Consider the following 17,389-nt stretch of genomic DNA (forward strand, 5'->3'; position numbering starts at 1 on the left):
AAATCATTCCATTCTCACTCAAGCACTGAAATAGGAGATGCTGCTTTTACTCTTTCGAAGACCTTATCTGTGGATTCATCCTGAATGCCTGAAGCCTAACTGGAAGACAGAGTATAACAGTCCAATGTTTAGCCTTAGCTAAAAGATCATACTATTTCGATCATCCCCAAGGAATGCAAGGACCAAAAGGACAGCATAATCACGCTCTAGGGAAGTCAGCTCAGAAAGGCATCTGGAATCATATTGGGAGGTGACGGTGCCCAGCCTAGTATAAAGTGAGAAAAAGGGGAGTGAGCAAGGCATGGACGCAACATGAGAACAGTACAGTTTTTTGAATCCTCTGGAGCTGAATCCTCCCAGTACAGTTTCGGTAACTGGCTGGAACCAATTTAATTCCTAATAAACATAAAAGAATACCCAAAGCTAAATGTGAATGAATAAAATCTATTTTGGGTTATCTATTTTTCATTATGATTCAGGATAATTAGAACAGTATATTTATTTCAGTTAGGGTTCATAATACTCTTTTAAACTGAAGAAGGATCTGTTTTCTCAAGTTATTTGGTACTTTCTTCCTGGAGTTAAATTCCAGAGGAAAGCCCTTTAGAATAAAATAAGGCATTTTTAAACTTACTGATGTTGGAATAATAAATAAGTAAAATCAATCAAGTAAATCAAGGCCTGTCTCATTTTACATCACTGGGTTTGTACATTCTGTTAATAAAGTTCATATATTCACAACTCAAAGAGTAATTTAAATTTATAATAGAAATCTATAACCCAACAAAAAAAATCCATTGCTATATAACTAAAATTATGTAATTATACATTTATTTATAAAATAACAGAAGATTTAGGAATAAATCTGTTTATTGTACTGTGAAAATGGTCGTGGTACATATGAGAAACATTATATAGTTTGAGGACAGCATTCAGAACTGTTAAGACAAAAGACAAACTATAATTTTAAACTCAATCGTGATTTACGGGACAGGCTGTAAATTATTGGCTGGAATGCATTCAGCATGAACTCAGATTCTATATAACATAAAGCATGAAAAAATACAAAAGATGTTGGAGTCCAATAAGCCCATACCTAAATTTTAACTGTAAAGCTGCAAGGACTTCTTGTTTATTCTTATACACTAGTTTTCTTCTGAGATAAGTTGATTTTATCTCCAAGACTTAAGGCCATTCCCTGTAAACAAGAATGAAGATGCTTATAATTATTGAAACTATGTAAAACCCATATCTTATTCTATCTCAACCAAGTCCCCAATCAATAATACCACATTCAACAATGAAACCAAGGATGTACAAAAGAGACTCACCAAAACCTTACTTGGTTAAGTACTTTTAGTGTTAGAATCACGAACAGTCACTGGATTTGTTGCTTGGATTTTAAAATATTTAAAGAACCCATTTCACAAACACCTCATGAGAAACAATCATTTAAGCAAATAATCAATTATTTAAGAAAATAACCCAGAATGAAAAGGCCAAAAGGTGGTACATTTTAATGAAGCAAAGGCTGTATTTGTATTCAGAGAATACATTTATTATATATATATATGTATACACACATATACATATATATATATGCATCTAATGCACAAAACACTAGTGTGACAGAGCATAGTACATACATAAATAAGAAAGCCTTAAATTCCTTCTCCTTTTGTTCAATTCAGAGATGATCTCAAAAAAAGCAATTGTTACCTGACTTTTTGCACGAATCCTTATGTGGCCAGTAACAGGGGCCTCTGGTCCCTGGTGAATAGGCTTCTCAATGCTGACATTTGCAAGTGCGTCTTCTCCAAATATGGAACGAGCATAGAGGTTGGCTGCCATAAAGCCACAGTAACCAGAAAGTGCCTGGAAGAAATTAGTGATAAATTCAATACTTTACTAGAGAACTACATAGAAGAAAGACCAAAGAGCATAGATGAACTATCACTTAAAACAGTACTTATCATATGGTGGTGGTGACACAGCTGTATGAGTTTGTTAAAACTCATGGAACTACACACTTGAACAATATGGATTTTACCACATGTATATTATATCTCAATAAACCTGACTTTAAAGAAATAGCACTTACCTCAATTTGTATTTATACATTTTCCATTTACTTAGAGTTGTTTGACTGCCCCTTACACCAGACCTTAAGCTCCATGAAGAGACTATTTAAATTTTGTTCATTATTGTATATCCAGCAGCTCCTAAGTATGCTGGGCGTATAATATTTGTCTGAATATCTGTTGGGCTCAGTATTTGTTAAATAAACTAATATATGAATTAAAACCTGCTCGTCTCGCAGCAGATATTCTTTTACTGATAAAATTAGTATTATAACATTAGCAAAAATCTTATAAAGACAAAATTTCTTAGAGCCTTGGCTTCATTTTTCTCTTTCTTGTCTTTTTTCATACATACACAAACACAGCAGAAAAGCAGAGTTTATCGACAATTCTGTATTTAAGCAGATAAAGTCTGACCCACAATCAGAGCCAACAGAATATATCATGGAAATTTTCTAATCGAGTATCAAAAACTATTTTGGAATAAGCCTTTAGCTTATTCCAAAGGGAGAAGACTGAAAAGAAAAGGAATTTGACTATTCATTTGGATCAGTGCTCTAGGAACGAGCAGGCTGGTATATTCCAGTAGAGAAAGATAAGCAAATTCATACATTCTATGGGATACCTTCTTTTAGCTAGGCCAGAATGACACTGCTTTTCTCATGCTGAATAACAAAAATACACTAGAGGAAATACAAGAAATCCAGGAATCCACCATACTACTCTCCATCGGATTTAAGAAGTTCTCAGTCTTACCTTCTCTGGGGTGAGGCATTTCATGTTTGTTGACTTTAATATGTGTTGTAAATAGTCATTCAAATCAATTATGTTTGTGTTAACTGTCACCTGTACAGAGGGAGAAAAAAGTCAAGATTATAATTCTTACAATGAGAAAGTTGTGAATTTCTTATCTTGGGGTTGAGAAACAATCACTTGTGTGTCAAATGAGACCTGCCCCCCAAGTATTTAGTGGAGAAGATGGGCAACGAAAAAGTAAATGACACCTACAAAATCCAACAAACTGAGGATAGTATCAAAACTTTCAGATATAGATAATTTCATAGAAGAGCAACATATTCCATATAAAATGTTTCTAATAAAAATCAGCCTCAAAGAAATAAACTTCTTCAGTTGGCCACTGGCTTTGCAAAGCATCTTTGAACACTGGATTCAATGACAAATTATTATTCACACATACAAGAAATGGAATATTGTCTATAATGTCGATCAATAAATCAGATTATAGAACTGCTACTCTCACCAATTTAGAACAGCAATTTACCAAACTACTTGTATGACTTCCAGTTAAGGCTACTTTGCAAGAATAGATATTGAAAGACTTTGCTTTTGACATCACTTTTCAGTGGGATTAATTTTATAGGAGAATCCCTTAGCACTAGCCAAAGAGAAACAAAGATTAGGAGTTCAAAGAAATCTTTCTAGGACCAACTTTGTTTTCCCATTCAAATTCGGCCCACATTTGACGGAATTCAGCATCAGTGCAAGTTGCAGGCTGGATATAGTCCATGATGTCAATGTGAATATCACTGAGGACCACACAATTTCTGTCACTTGCTGCTCCAGAGACATCATAAACTGCAATACACATATACAAAACAATCCCAATCATCGGAGGCAAATTTTAATTTAGAAAGTTTTAATATTTCCAAATAATTATGGTATTAACAAATATTTTTATAATGCTTATATATTGCTCTAATCTAAATGCTTTACAAATATTACCTGTTTAACACTCCATCAATCCTATGTTATAATACTATTATTTTCTATCTTATAGGTGAGGAAACAAAAACAAAGAGAAGTTAATTAAGTTGCTCATGGTCACAGAACTAGTAAGTAGTGGGGGGCCAGGATTCAAACTCAAGTGCTGTGTCCTAAGCATTCCAGGGGAATACACAAGTAATAGTGCTCCCATAGTAGGTGCTTAACTAATATTTTTGAATAAATATTACTGAGCCATAGTACTTGATGATACAAGATTATATGCTTCTATGACTGTCTCTTCCACAGTGGACAGTCATAATCTGATTTGAACCTTCCTTCCTTCCTTCTAGCCGCATCCCTTGACACTCCCCACCCTATCTACTTTCAGAGAAAATTGAGGTTACCATGAACCATTTTCGGCTCCACATCTAAAATTAAATGTATCTTTCTCTGAATCCACTCTCACCTCCTCAGATTTTATACCAAAGAAGTGCTGCTGCTTCCCTCTTTCGCACTTCTATCTTTACCTTCATATTCTCTACTGACTTTCTTTCCTTATAATCAGACTATAGACATACTCAAGGCGCTCTCATCTTAAAAAATAAATAAATCTCCCCTCATCTTTGACTTCTATTCTGGCTACCGTTCTCTTTCATTCTTATCAAAACCAAAGTCCTATGCTCAGAATAGTCTACACTCACTATCTTTATTTCTCCATCTCCTATGTAGTCTTCAACTTATCACCACTGCCCAAGACCTGTATGATGAATATTGTAATATCACTAATCACTAAATCTAAAGGACCCTTCTTTTAGACTTCATGTTACTTGATCTTTTGCAGCTTCAGATACTTCTTGAAAAGTTTTCCTTACTTATCTCACCACACTTCAGATTCATTTGTAGGCTTCTCCTCATTTGACTAAGCTTTTAATATTGTGATTCTCTTGGATTCAGTTTACAAATCTCCCCTCTTCTCATTTTTTTAATGCTGTCCTCCGAGTGATTTCTTCCATTTTTATTGCTTTTAAACAAATATATCTCTAGTTTAGACCTCTTGTTCAAGTTGCAGACTCATATCAAATTGCCCTTGGGTATCTTCAGACACTTTATTATTCAACCTGCTCAAGATTTAACTTATTCTGTCTCTCAAATTTGGTCTTCTCTCTTATATTACCTGTTTTAGTGAGTGATACAAATATCAACCCAATAAACCCAATCAAGAAATCTGAGGTTACTGTAGCCACTTCCTCTTTCAATCAGAAACCACGTCCTGGGCATTCTATCTTCTTAATATCTATTATACTTAGCATTTCTCTCCATCCTGACCAAGGATGTGTTGGCTCAAACCATCATCTCTTACCTATGATACTTCAATAGTCTACTAGTTAATCTTCCTGTCTCTTCTAATCAGTCTTCTATCGTACTGTCACAGAAATATTTAATCATGCAACTCACTCATAATTTCTCAATGCCTCCCCTTTACGTCCAAGATAAAGTATAAAATCCTTAGTATGACAAGCAAAATATAGCTCCCATTAAGCTTTTTAACCACTTTTTGTCCTACCACCACCCTCTAGCTAACTGTAAACTCCAGGTATACCAAACCACCTGCCTTTGGTCCAGCTATCTATAGAACATTTATTGCTCTTTCAAAATCCTACTTGAGCATTAGCTCCTCCACAAAGGCTTTTCTAACTTTTCCCTACCAGCTTTGAAAGAACTGACCTAAGCTCTTCATAGACTCTCACAGGCTTCTTTCTTAACACATACCATTGTGTACTGCACATATCTATTTTACATATGTTTTCCTTTACTCTAAGACTATAAGCTATCTGAGGATAGAGCTCTTTTGTTCCTCACCATGGCAGACCCAACCCTACCACAGAAACTGCTAAATAAATAGACAAAAAGTTTATTGATTGAATGCCTCTATAAAAAGTAGCCCATAGGTAGCCTGGCAACAAATGTCTAGTTTTAGACTGAGTTTAGATGTTACCTTTTGATAATGTACCCTCATCCTTTAAAAGCCTTCCATACTGTTAGCATGTTCCCCACCCAAAGCACATGGCATATAAACCAGCTCACATCATATTGTATTGTAATTAAATATTTCTCTCCTCCTTCTGCTTGACTTTTTTTTGAGGACAGTGACTCTGTCTGGTTCATTTCTATACATCCAGAACACAGTACAATGCTTAGTACCTTGCAGGTGCCTCATAAATGAATGTATAAACGGATTTAGGTCCTGTCCTCAAGAAATGTCACACAGCTACTCATCGCAGAAAATTCTTTAATAAAAATATTCAAAACGTCACATGCTGTAAAATAATTCCTTACCTATGTTACCAAATATTATTCCATTTTCTGTTGATGCTACTTTGACATTAGCTTTAATATTTGCAAAATCATGAGGAGCAAGAGTCAAAGGAGATGGCTTTTCTACAAGTTTCAGATCCCCTGAAAAAAAATTTAGACATGGTTAAGAATACATATATATAAACCTCTCAAATCATAAAATCTTAAAATGTATGCAGCTTAATAGTTTCTAGCAAAGTAAGGAATAAGAGAAGGGTTCTGATTCAAACATGAGGAGGAAATAAATAATTTAACACCTTATTATTCACATCAATATGCACATTTTCTTTTAAAAGGTAATTGGCTTCTCAGAATAATTCTATTTAATTTGTGTGTAGGGGAAGGTTATTCTGGGCATATCATTTTATTTCAATGAATACAAACTTCTCAGAAAGCTTAATTCATAAACTATATACTGCATTACAAAGAAAGATAAAACAATCTGCAGAAAGACATAAATTCTTAGAAATATAGTTCTTTATATAGGCATCAAGCTATGCTGACGGCAGAAGTATGTTTTTCCCTGACATTTTAAAGTCCTTTAACTCTTATTTAAGCCATATGGAATTTCCTAGGGGCACTGTAGTGTTCTTGTATATAATTTATGTTTCCCAAATTCAAAGCCAGATATAGAAGTGGTCAAAGTCTGATTCATGTGTCTTTATTAAGGGGAAAAAAGACATCTCACATTGCTAAATATGATAATGACATATTACTCTGGCCACATGTGGTATGTATTGGTTATGGACTCAGAAAATACCTAAGTTCTATACAAAGGCAATTAAAATTTTAACTAAGTGAGCTACTTGGTAAATCTGTAATTTAAACAGCTCTTATTTATTTGCAATCAAGCTCAGTGAATAAGCCTATCTGAATGTACCAAGAACATAAGCATAAGAAAGTCAGTATCACAGAGGTTGAGAAAACTGGAGTTGAAGAAGACTAAGTATTAAATGTAAAACTAAGCCTTGACTTAAAATGTCACAAAGAGCTCAAGAGAATTCTTCTACTAAAACTTGTGCATTTCCCTAGATAACCTGTCATAAAGATTTACTATAAATAATCTTTCCTTTATGGTAAATTTCCTCACCCAGAGTAGCTAACTCTAGTGTGCAGTTCTGCAAAGTATCACTGGTTTGGTTTACAACAAGTACATCCAGGACGATATCGTACTGGTTGACATGAACATAAGCTTCTGCGTATACAGGATCTGAGAAACCTGTCAACTGGGTGACCTGTCAAAAAATAAAGAGATAATCAAATGACTGAGACAATTTAGCCAACATATCCTAGACAAATGATTAATACTTTTAGGTAATTAACAGATGTGCTTAGATTAGACTAGTCATTTTGAAACAGGTATAACAAAATTGTTTTGTAATGCAGATATAGTCATTGAAACTGAGACATTAGAAATAACAGGTCCTAGAGTTTACATCTCAGTAGCAGAAAGATGTTAAATACGTTTAACAAATACATTATACACATTATCCCAACTTGGGAACTGAATAGATCTGTACATATTTCAGTTAACTCCCTCAGCAACTAAACTCACTAGCTACTCTCTAGAACTCAAGAACCCAGTAAAATTCAGTCCCTGCTACCCAAGGTCAGGAACTAAATAGATTCTATAACAAGAAATGCCTATACTTCCATAAAGATAAAATTTTAAATGTCCCCAACTAATTAAAAAAAAAAAACACTCAAAATAAAGCACTTTTAAAACATAATATTGTCACCAAAAACGTAGACAAAACAAAAAATAAACTACATCAAAATTAAAAACTTCTGTGCATCAAAGGATGCTACTACAGACTGAAAGGCAACCCACAAAATGGGAGATAAATATTTGCAAATCATACATCTGATATGGGACTTGTAACCAGAATAAATATAAAGAACTCCTATAACTCAACACAAAACAAACAACAGGATTAAAAAATAAACAAAAGACTTGAATAGACATTTTCCAAAGAAGATACACAAATGGCCAATAAACACATGAAAAGATGCTTAAATTACTAATCATTAGGGAAATGCAAACCAAAACCACAATAAGATACCACTTAACACCCACTAGAATGGCTTCTATTAAAAAAAAAAAAAAAAAAGAAGTGTTAGCAAGGATATGGAGAAATCAGAACCCTTGTGCACTGAGGGTTAGAATGTAAAACAGTACAGCTGCAATGTAAAAACAGTATGGCAGTTCCTCAGAAAATTAAAGCAGAATTATTATATGATCCAGCCATTCCACTTCTGGTTATAACCTAAAAGAAATGGAAGCAGAACCTTGAACAGGTATTTGTATATCCATGTCCACGGCACCATTATTCATAATAGCCAAGAGATGGAAGCAACCCAGGTGTCCATGACAGATAAATGGATAAATAAAATGTAGTTTTCACAATAGAATGTTACTCAGCCTTAACAAGGAAGGACATTCTGACACATGGTACAGCATGGATGAATCTTGAAGACATCAGATTAAGTGAAATAAGCCAGTCACAAAAGGACAAATACTGTATAATTCCATTAATACCTGGAGCAGTCAAATTCATAGAGATAGAACGTAGAACTGTGTTTGCAAGGGGCTGAGGGTGGAGGGGAATAGGAAATTATTATTTAATGGGTATAAAATTTCAGCTTTGCAAGATGAAAAGTGTTCTGGGGATGGATGGCGGTGACAGCTGCACAATATAAATGTATTTAAAGCCACTGAACTGTACACTTATAAATAGTTAAGAGTGTAAATTTGATGTTATGTAAATTTTACACAATTTTTAAAAATAAAAAACTTTTAAATCTATAACTGAAATATTGTTGAAATCAATTCCCAATCTGAAAGGAAATAAAGTGTTTTAATAGTTTGAATTTACTACTAACCTTATCTTGGACAAAAAAAATCAATGTGAGATTGTTTACTCATCTAACAGATGAAGAGCTTAAACTAGATCTCTGATTTGTAAATTTATATGTTTTGAGCACAGAATAGTTTTTCCAATAAAATCCTATATGGAACTCAACATATTAAGACTATGAAAGTAGAGTTTCCCAGTTTAAAGTAGCAGGGGTATAGGAAATCTGAGGGCAGGGTGTGAAGGAGGAGGCCAGTGCCCTGGCCCTTAAAAACTTTAGTTAACTTCTAAGGATCCTCCAGCATTACGTATTAGACGAGGGGTCCTCAACTCCCAGGGCTGCGGACCAGTACCAATTCCTAGTCTGTTAGGAACCGCTCCCCAGCACTAGCATCACCGCCTCAGCTCCACCTCAGATCATTAGGCATTAGATTCTCATAGGAGCACCGGTCCCCTGGTGCCAAAAAGGTTGGGGACCACTGTATTAGGCTATGATTCTATATACAACTGGAACAAATTATAAAATCAGTTATAACTTGGACTTATAGTACTACCATGTAGTAAAGTACTTTATCAGCTTCTGGGTTTCAATTCATGTTTAACAAACCTATCAATCACACTGTTTTTCTGTTTGTTTGTTTTTTTTTAGGCAAGGCAACCCTTGGTTGACCTCACAGATTGCAAGGACCTTGTCAGTTTACAATCCCTTATTTTTTTATTTTTTTATGCCTATAGCACCTGGTCTTCCTAGGTGGTCTCCCAGATCTTCCGAGATCAGGCTTGTTCAGGGTAACATGGCCGTAGACTATCAATCACACTGAACTGACAAAAACTGATGCTGTATAACTCATTTTTCTTTTAAAAAACAGCAGGACCAACAACATCCTGATTACTATTTTCTTAAGTAGCCAATTAAATAACTTACCAGTGTATCTGACATTTTGTTACCTTGTTAAGTTTAGATGCTAGGGGATCTGCTGCCTCTTTTCTCTGTGTGTTACCCATTGCTGCTAGCAAACTCAGCTGAAACTGATCTTCCTTGCAGTTCATTTCATTCTTAGCAGTTAGTTGCATAAAGGAAATGGGGTCATCAGGCTGTACTGTTACATTCCTCTTTTCAGATTCTTTCTGTATTGAGAAAACAAACACTTTAATATTATTTTCTCTTTAATATGGAAAGATAGTTTGTAGGCCTTTAATAGGGACAGCCCTTACATATGAGGACTGAAAAAAAAAAAAAGCCACAAAGCACTTTTATGGCTTTATCACATATACCTTACCTTTTGGGATAATTTCTCTTCTTCCAGTTTAGCAGATAACATGTGAGAAAGGGACTGTCTGCATTCCTTATTGAAAATGTCATTCATTAATGGTGAACATTCAGACAAGACCTTGAGGCACAGGGAAATTCGATCTACATCATCATCTGTAATTGGCTTCTTAGGAAGAGAAGATTTTCCCAAATGAAGGATAGTAGCCATGAGCAACATGGCCTCAGCAACAAAAGACTAGAAAAGTAAAGAAATGAGTTATTTATTGTCATGATTCTCCAACCGTCACTTTATTATAACTCACAATCCAAGAAATTAACTTTTACTTCACTTGAATAAGATTTCAAATCCTTTAGATTTTATCTCCATCCTTTTTGTACCCTTTTTCCTTTCTAATCCAGCTGCCATCCTCTAAAACCTTCATTAACCTTCAACTGAAAGACAGCCATGACTTTTTAACTGTTTTTGCCTTACTCTAACCTCACCAATGCTATATTTTTAAAATTCCAATTACAGAAAAGTTAAAAGAATGATACATTTCCCAATTAATATCTTGCCATATTTGCTTTCTTATTCTACTTACGTATGTACTTATTGTTTTTAGCAAATATATGAAAGTAAGATACTTCACCTCATAAATACTTCAGCACGCATCTCTTAAAAATCAGCAGTTTCCTACATAACCACAGTATCATTATCTCACTTAAGAAATGTAACAATCCTAAAATATCTACTCTATACTCTAAATTCAAATAAATCTTTCTCATTGTCAAAAATGTTTTCATTGTTTTTTTAATCCAAGATCAGCTTCATGCAATTTATTTGGCTGCTATTCTCCTTAGTCCCTTTTAATCTAGACTAGTCCCCTGGCTTTTTGTACTGTTTTCCATCATGACTTTTTAAGAGTCCAGGTCAGTTCTTTTATAGAATGTCTCCTACTTTTGGTTATATTTATATTTCCCAACTTCAAAGTCAGATAGGTGATGTTTTGTATTTCTTACCTTACTGCATCAGTAGGCAAATAATGTCAGGTTGTCTCATTATTGGTGACGCTAAATGTGATCATCACCTGCTCATGCTATCTCAATCCTTACTGTCTACCAATCATTTTGCTCTACTTGTGACTACTTTCAATGACTTCCCACAGACTTCATATTGAAGTCCATGTTACTTAGCCAGCTATTTAAGGTCTTCTACAAGTGAATCCAACTTACTTTTTCAATCGCCTGCAGCATTTTTTGATACATGCTCAATGTCTCAATGTCATTGCCAAACTGTCTTTGGCTGAGTATTGATCAGCACACATGCATGAAAAAACTACCAGAGGCCTTGGAAAAGAACCAGCAGAAGAATAAGTGTAACAATCCTCTGAGCCTGCATACTGTCTCCAGTGTAAAGAAGAGAGGACAGAAATAAAAGCTGGAGAAATAATGCCCGAAAATTTCCCAAATTTGATGAAAACTATAAACCTACATATCTAAGAAGCTCAATGAAGCACAAAGTAAACATAAAAAACAAAAAAACAAAAACCACACCAAGGCATATCCTAACCAAATTACTGAAACCTAATGATATGGAAAAAATCTAAAACCAGCCAGAGAAAACAGGACACATTCCACAGAGACATGAGATTGACATTAGGCTTCTCATTAGAAAGTCAGAAAATAACGGAGGTACATCTTTTAGAGTACTGCAAGCCAGAAGACAATATTGGTAAGATGCAAGGCAGAAAAGACAGTGAAATAACATCTTTAGAGCACTAAAAGAAAAAAAATTGTCAACCTAGAAATCTATATCCACAAAGATATCTTTCAAAAATGAAAGAGAAACAGACTTTTTCATACAAACAAAAACCAAGAAAATTCACTGCCAACAGATCTGCACTACAAGAAAAGTTGAAGCAAATTTTTTAGGCAAAGGTATATGATACCAGGGAGAAACTCAGATCTGCACGAATGAAGAGCACTGGAAAAGGTGTAAATGAAGGTGAGCCAGTGTGATGACAACCAAACTTCCTCCTGCCTTGTACCAAATCTGGCAAACTTCATGAACCAAATGTTACAAGAAACCTGGCTCTCTCAAACAGATGTCAGCAAATGCTCTCCCAACTTGCAAAACTATAGCAGCCTTTCCATGAGAGAAAATCAAATTGGACACAATCTTGGAGACTATTTAAAAGCATAAAGAACAGACGATTACTGTGACAAGACCTGAATACATAAATAATGGCCCACAGACGGTTGCAAAGTAAATTACTGTAGATGAATCAAAATAAATTAATAAAAGTTAATACATAATATACTTTGTAATCTGCCTAGCCCTCTAAATCTTGCTTATTACTCTTTTTATGATGAAAGTAAAAAAAAAAAAAAAAAAAAGTTGAAAATATCAAATCTAGAGTGAAAATATCTGATTACGTGGTGGCTTAAGTAAATGAAGGAATCTAATGAACTGTTATACAGCTATTAAATGTTTTAATTATTATGATTAAGAAGGGTTTAGAATAACACGGGAAAATGTTTGTTATAATGTTAATTGAAACTGCAGTATTATAAAACACAAAATGATCACTACTAGAGAAGAAAGTGTTTCAGAGATTAAAGCCATATTAAACTCCTTCTGGAGGGAAGGATTTTTGTTCTTCTATCTGGTAATGCAATTCTATCTTCTAATGTTTCTGTCTCCACAATATTAGAAAGATTTGTATTTCAGTGCTATGACCATGAGTAATTTTTTTCTTATTAATTATTACATCACTATTTATTTTAGCAATATGAAAATAAAAATAAAATGAAAACATTCACAATTCTACCATAGAGATATTTTTTTTTAAAGAAGACCAAAATTTTTTTCAGGCAAATAAAAGCTGAGAGAATTCACCACCAGAATATAAGGATGTTCAAGTCCTTGAAGCAGAAAGGAAATATCAGATGGAAATCTGAATTTACATAAAAGAATGAAGAGCATCATAAACAGTAAACATGTTGGTAAATATAAGACTTTTTTCTCATTTAAAAAATCTTTAAAAGAAAAAATGACTATTTACGATAAATGAAAAAACAAAAACAGAAGATATTATACATACAGTCTTAAAAAGGAAGGAAATTCTGATACATGCTACCATATAGATGAAGTTTAACGACATCATCCTAAGTAAAATAAGCCAGTAGCAAAAGAACAAGTATTGTATGATTCCACTTAATGAGGTACGCAGAATAGGCAAATACAGAGATAGAAAGTAGAATAGTGACTGCCTAGGGCTGGGGGGTTGGGGGGTGGAGTTATTGTTTACTGGGTAGTTTTAGTTAGGGATGATGAAAAGTTCTGGAGATGGATACTAATAGCTACACGACAATGTGGATGTATTTAATGCCACTGAACTGTATGCTTAAAAATAGTCAAAATGGTATATTTTACCACAAAGAAAAATATGCAAAAAAAAAAAAGCACATCCATGAAGGTATCTGAACTTTACCCTGTTTCCTGCTCCCAAATCTCGACTTTTTACAATTGGCTAAGTATGTTACCTCCCTACCTGGGTGTCAGCTCTAGATAATTAAGAAATGCATATATAAAAAGATAATTAAACAAAAATAATAAATGTATCATAGCGTTCATAACATGACATGTAAAAATAAAATGTAGGATAATAGCACAAAGGATGGCAGTAGGGGTTGGAGGGAATGAAAGTACAGTATTTTAAATGAGCATACAATCGGAATGATCAGACACAATGATGAAGGTTATGAACTGTAGAAATGGGAACATATTTAAGAGACATTTCTGGGATAAAATAGGCAATGAGTGGATGAAGAAGCTAAAGAGAGAGAGGCATTTCTTTCACTGAGTCTTGACTAATCCCAGCAAACAGAAATGACTTCGTAAACACTTATATCTCTTCCACTGGACCAATTACAAGGTATTATTATTGTATAATTTTGTCAATTTTACAATAACATTATATTGCTGTGTCCACTTTCCCTAGTAAACCATAAGCTCTTTTATAACAGGAACTTTTTTGGGTCCTTCACAGTTCAATACATACAGCAGGCACTTAATATTCATTTGTTGGGTAAATGTAGAATGGACTTACATTTTGCTTTTTCTTCTCTTGAACCAAAGCTACATAGCGCAAGGCAATCTTGGTCAGAGTTGTGGCAAGGGAGGCAGCGACAAAGAAATCTCCATCCAGAAGGAATCCTCTCAGGGGAGGTCTGCAGAGTAATCAAAGGAAATGAAACCCACCAACTTCCTTAGCAGCATGCATCTTTTGCATAGATCATTCAAGTAGGGCCATGTAACACTCTCACTGCCACTCTTCACTGATAGGGATCTCAACTAGGTCCCTCTTTAGCTCTCAGAATGAAAAAGGAAAAAGAAAAAAAATACATAGGTTTAAAACTTATCTTCAAATGATACAAGAGCCAACTGAATACGGATAGAGAAAACAGTTAAGGGTGTATCTACTGGAGCCAATGAACTACATTCAAATCCCTGCTTATCGTATTTATTCGTTGTGTCTCTTTAGGTAAATTACAAACCTGTTCAAGCCTCAAATTCCCGTTCTATAAAACAGCACAACATACTTTATCTCAATGAGTTGTTGTCAAGATTATATGAAGCAAACTACTTAGCACAATGCTTAGCACATAAGTAATCATTAAAATTTTAGGCTTTATTTTCATCATCTTCGCTATAAAACTGGAGAGCAAAATAGGGAGGAAATCATCAAAATTTTATTCCATCAGTTAGAAGTGGAAAATCCAAAATATGTTTCCTAAGCAACTGGTAATGAAACTCCAATATCATCAAAGTAACCTCAACTTAGCTTTTTCTATGTGAGTAAAATAATTTTAGTTTAAACAGAAGTTATTTCAATGAGAAGAGTTATAAGGAGCAGAGGATTAAAATCATTAACATGATTCCTGAAAGAAAAATATTCTCCTTTCAAGTATCTCTTTTCTGAAAGAGAAATAAACTATATTGCAATATAAAATGCTCTATAGAACGTCCACAGAAGGCATGTAATTCTTCACTTGCTATGTAAATTTATTGAGAATACTTTATTCACCTTCTATTGCTATGATGATGCCACCTAAATCATATTGTAAATGATGAGTTGTACTCTATAACGAATATATCACAAATTTTCAACAATCATTGCTTTAATAATAATTAGTTTAATCCTTTCAAGTATCTTAACTGGTAAAGATTTCCATTTTGGTCAAAAAAACAAATAAGAGGAAAGAAATAACTTGATTGTTTTATACGGTAATTTAAAAAAAAATATTAGCTGGCCAAGCACAACTGCTGCAAATTACCTTTCTTCCTCTTTTTTGGTGGGTCTAGAACTGCTAAGGGCACTCTGAGTTGCATAGGTACCCATCTCAGTTACCAATTTCTGAACTGGCCCCACAGTTATTTCTTCCTCAGGTTTTAATTCACCAGCTTCTTTCTTTATTTCTGACTCTACAATTGGGATCTAAAAATCAATTGGAAACATCAATTTAGTAATATCAATTGCAAGCAAAATCATATTTAAATATTCAATCATTTCTATAGAGAACACATTCCCCTAATGGAATTTTTAGAACTTGGAATTATGCTTTCAATTTTCTTTCCTTCCCATGGTATTATAGTGAGAAGAACAGGGACTTTTGAGTTGGATACCATTAACTAGTTATATGGTTTTGGGCAAATTAATTAAACTACTATTAGCTTCAGTTTCTTACTAAAGAGATCTTTAAATTTTACTAAGATTTGCCAAATACAAATCTTAATTCTTTCCACTCAAGTTACTTAATAGGAAAATGCTTAATATAGTGACTAAGACAAAGCAGGTACTCTTGTTCCTCTTTTCCATCCCTTCTCTTGAAATGCTAACCAGAAGTGTACCCATCCTAAAATAAAATAAATCTGACTTATTTGTACAAAATAACTTCATCAACTACCTTTTTAAAAAAACCAGATGGCTACTAGTATTTATTAGCCTATCATCTAATTTAAGAGCTCTAAGAGCCTTTGATCATTATCTATCAATTCCTTTATTTTATAGATGAAAACCTGATGTCCATCAGGTTAGGGAACTTATATCTAAGGTCCCAGAGCTAACTGGCAGAAACAAAACTGGAACCCAGGTCTCCTAACAAGCATTATTATTTCTGTTCTTCCATATGGTTGTTTGGATGAGGAAATATTACTAGTTTTAGTTCGTAAATATTGTAAAGTCAGCCCTGTTATATTCGTATTTTTCTTTCAGAATACATAGGATAAAGCTGAGCTTTACAAGTCTTTTTCCTTTTTTAAAAACATAGAAGCTTTTCTTTAATAAAAATCTTACCCAGAATGGTAAATAAAACAGATAAAAGAATAGGTGTTATAGCTCAAGGCAGGGGAGGGGAACTCCCTTAATTTCCCACAGCTAAATGCTTAATTATCTGGGTAATTAAAATACATTTTTCAGTGTTTTTTAGCCCAGATACTTCTAAATAAAAAAAGAAAGCAAATTACAACATAAAAGTCAGATGTACTAAAGTAAAATCATCATATAAAGTAGCAACGACTAAAGTAAAACATACCTCTCCAAGGGACCTGCGGACCTCAGTCATCACACTCTGAATGTCTTCCTTGGTACTACAGTATTCTCCTAGGATCCATAATGCTCCACGGTAAATCCTAAGGCAAGAATATAAGTTCTGAAACACTGACTTTGCCAAAAAAATCTTGAAGCAAAGGACTTTCTTTGTGCATTTATGCTCAAAACAAGAAAACAAGATTCTGCACTTTAAGGGATTATGGATGACATTTTAGGAAAGACTATAACAAAGACACTAAGTTTCTTTGATTCTCTCTGGAAATCGCAAGGATTGGAAGGAAAATAATTGTTCTCATCCACCATTAATAGGAACAATTTAAAACTGGTACACACAACAGTAACAATAAAATACCAAAATGTTTCCTATAAAATTTTACCTTCCATTTAGGACAGAGTTAAGATAAACTTGATTGGATCACATACTACTATGAAAAGTTTATTATTTTAATGTAAAGGTATTTTTTATTTGTAGTCACTAAAAATAAGAGCCAGGATGCTGAACAGAAC

General features: G+C 34.0%; 1 protein-coding gene across 3 annotated transcripts in view; it reads right to left on the minus strand.

Annotated features, from left to right (window-relative positions):
• Positions 1-809: 809 nt before the first annotated feature.
• Positions 810-17,389, minus strand: part of COPB1 (coatomer protein complex subunit beta 1) — a 31,873-nt gene continuing 15,293 nt past the window's right edge. For all 3 annotated transcript variants that reach the window (XM_006905661.3, XM_006905662.3, XM_025038719.1), the window contains exons 12-22: positions 16,866-16,962; positions 15,609-15,769; positions 14,381-14,501; positions 10,297-10,524; positions 9,965-10,144; positions 7,252-7,396; positions 6,144-6,263; positions 3,532-3,677; positions 2,838-2,927; positions 1,720-1,875; positions 810-1,198 (exon numbers count right to left, since the gene is read on the minus strand). In XM_006905661.3, the coding sequence (XP_006905723.1) occupies positions 1,139-1,198; positions 1,720-1,875; positions 2,838-2,927; positions 3,532-3,677; positions 6,144-6,263; positions 7,252-7,396; positions 9,965-10,144; positions 10,297-10,524; positions 14,381-14,501; positions 15,609-15,769; positions 16,866-16,962 (1,504 nt within the window). In that variant the 3' untranslated portion in view covers positions 810-1,138. The remainder of the gene's footprint in view (positions 1,199-1,719; positions 1,876-2,837; positions 2,928-3,531; positions 3,678-6,143; positions 6,264-7,251; positions 7,397-9,964; positions 10,145-10,296; positions 10,525-14,380; positions 14,502-15,608; positions 15,770-16,865; positions 16,963-17,389) is intronic.

This window comes from Pteropus alecto, unplaced genomic scaffold (assembly GCF_000325575.1).
Source record: "Pteropus alecto unplaced genomic scaffold, ASM32557v1 scaffold461, whole genome shotgun sequence".
Lineage (NCBI taxonomy): Eukaryota > Metazoa > Chordata > Mammalia > Chiroptera > Pteropodidae > Pteropus > Pteropus alecto.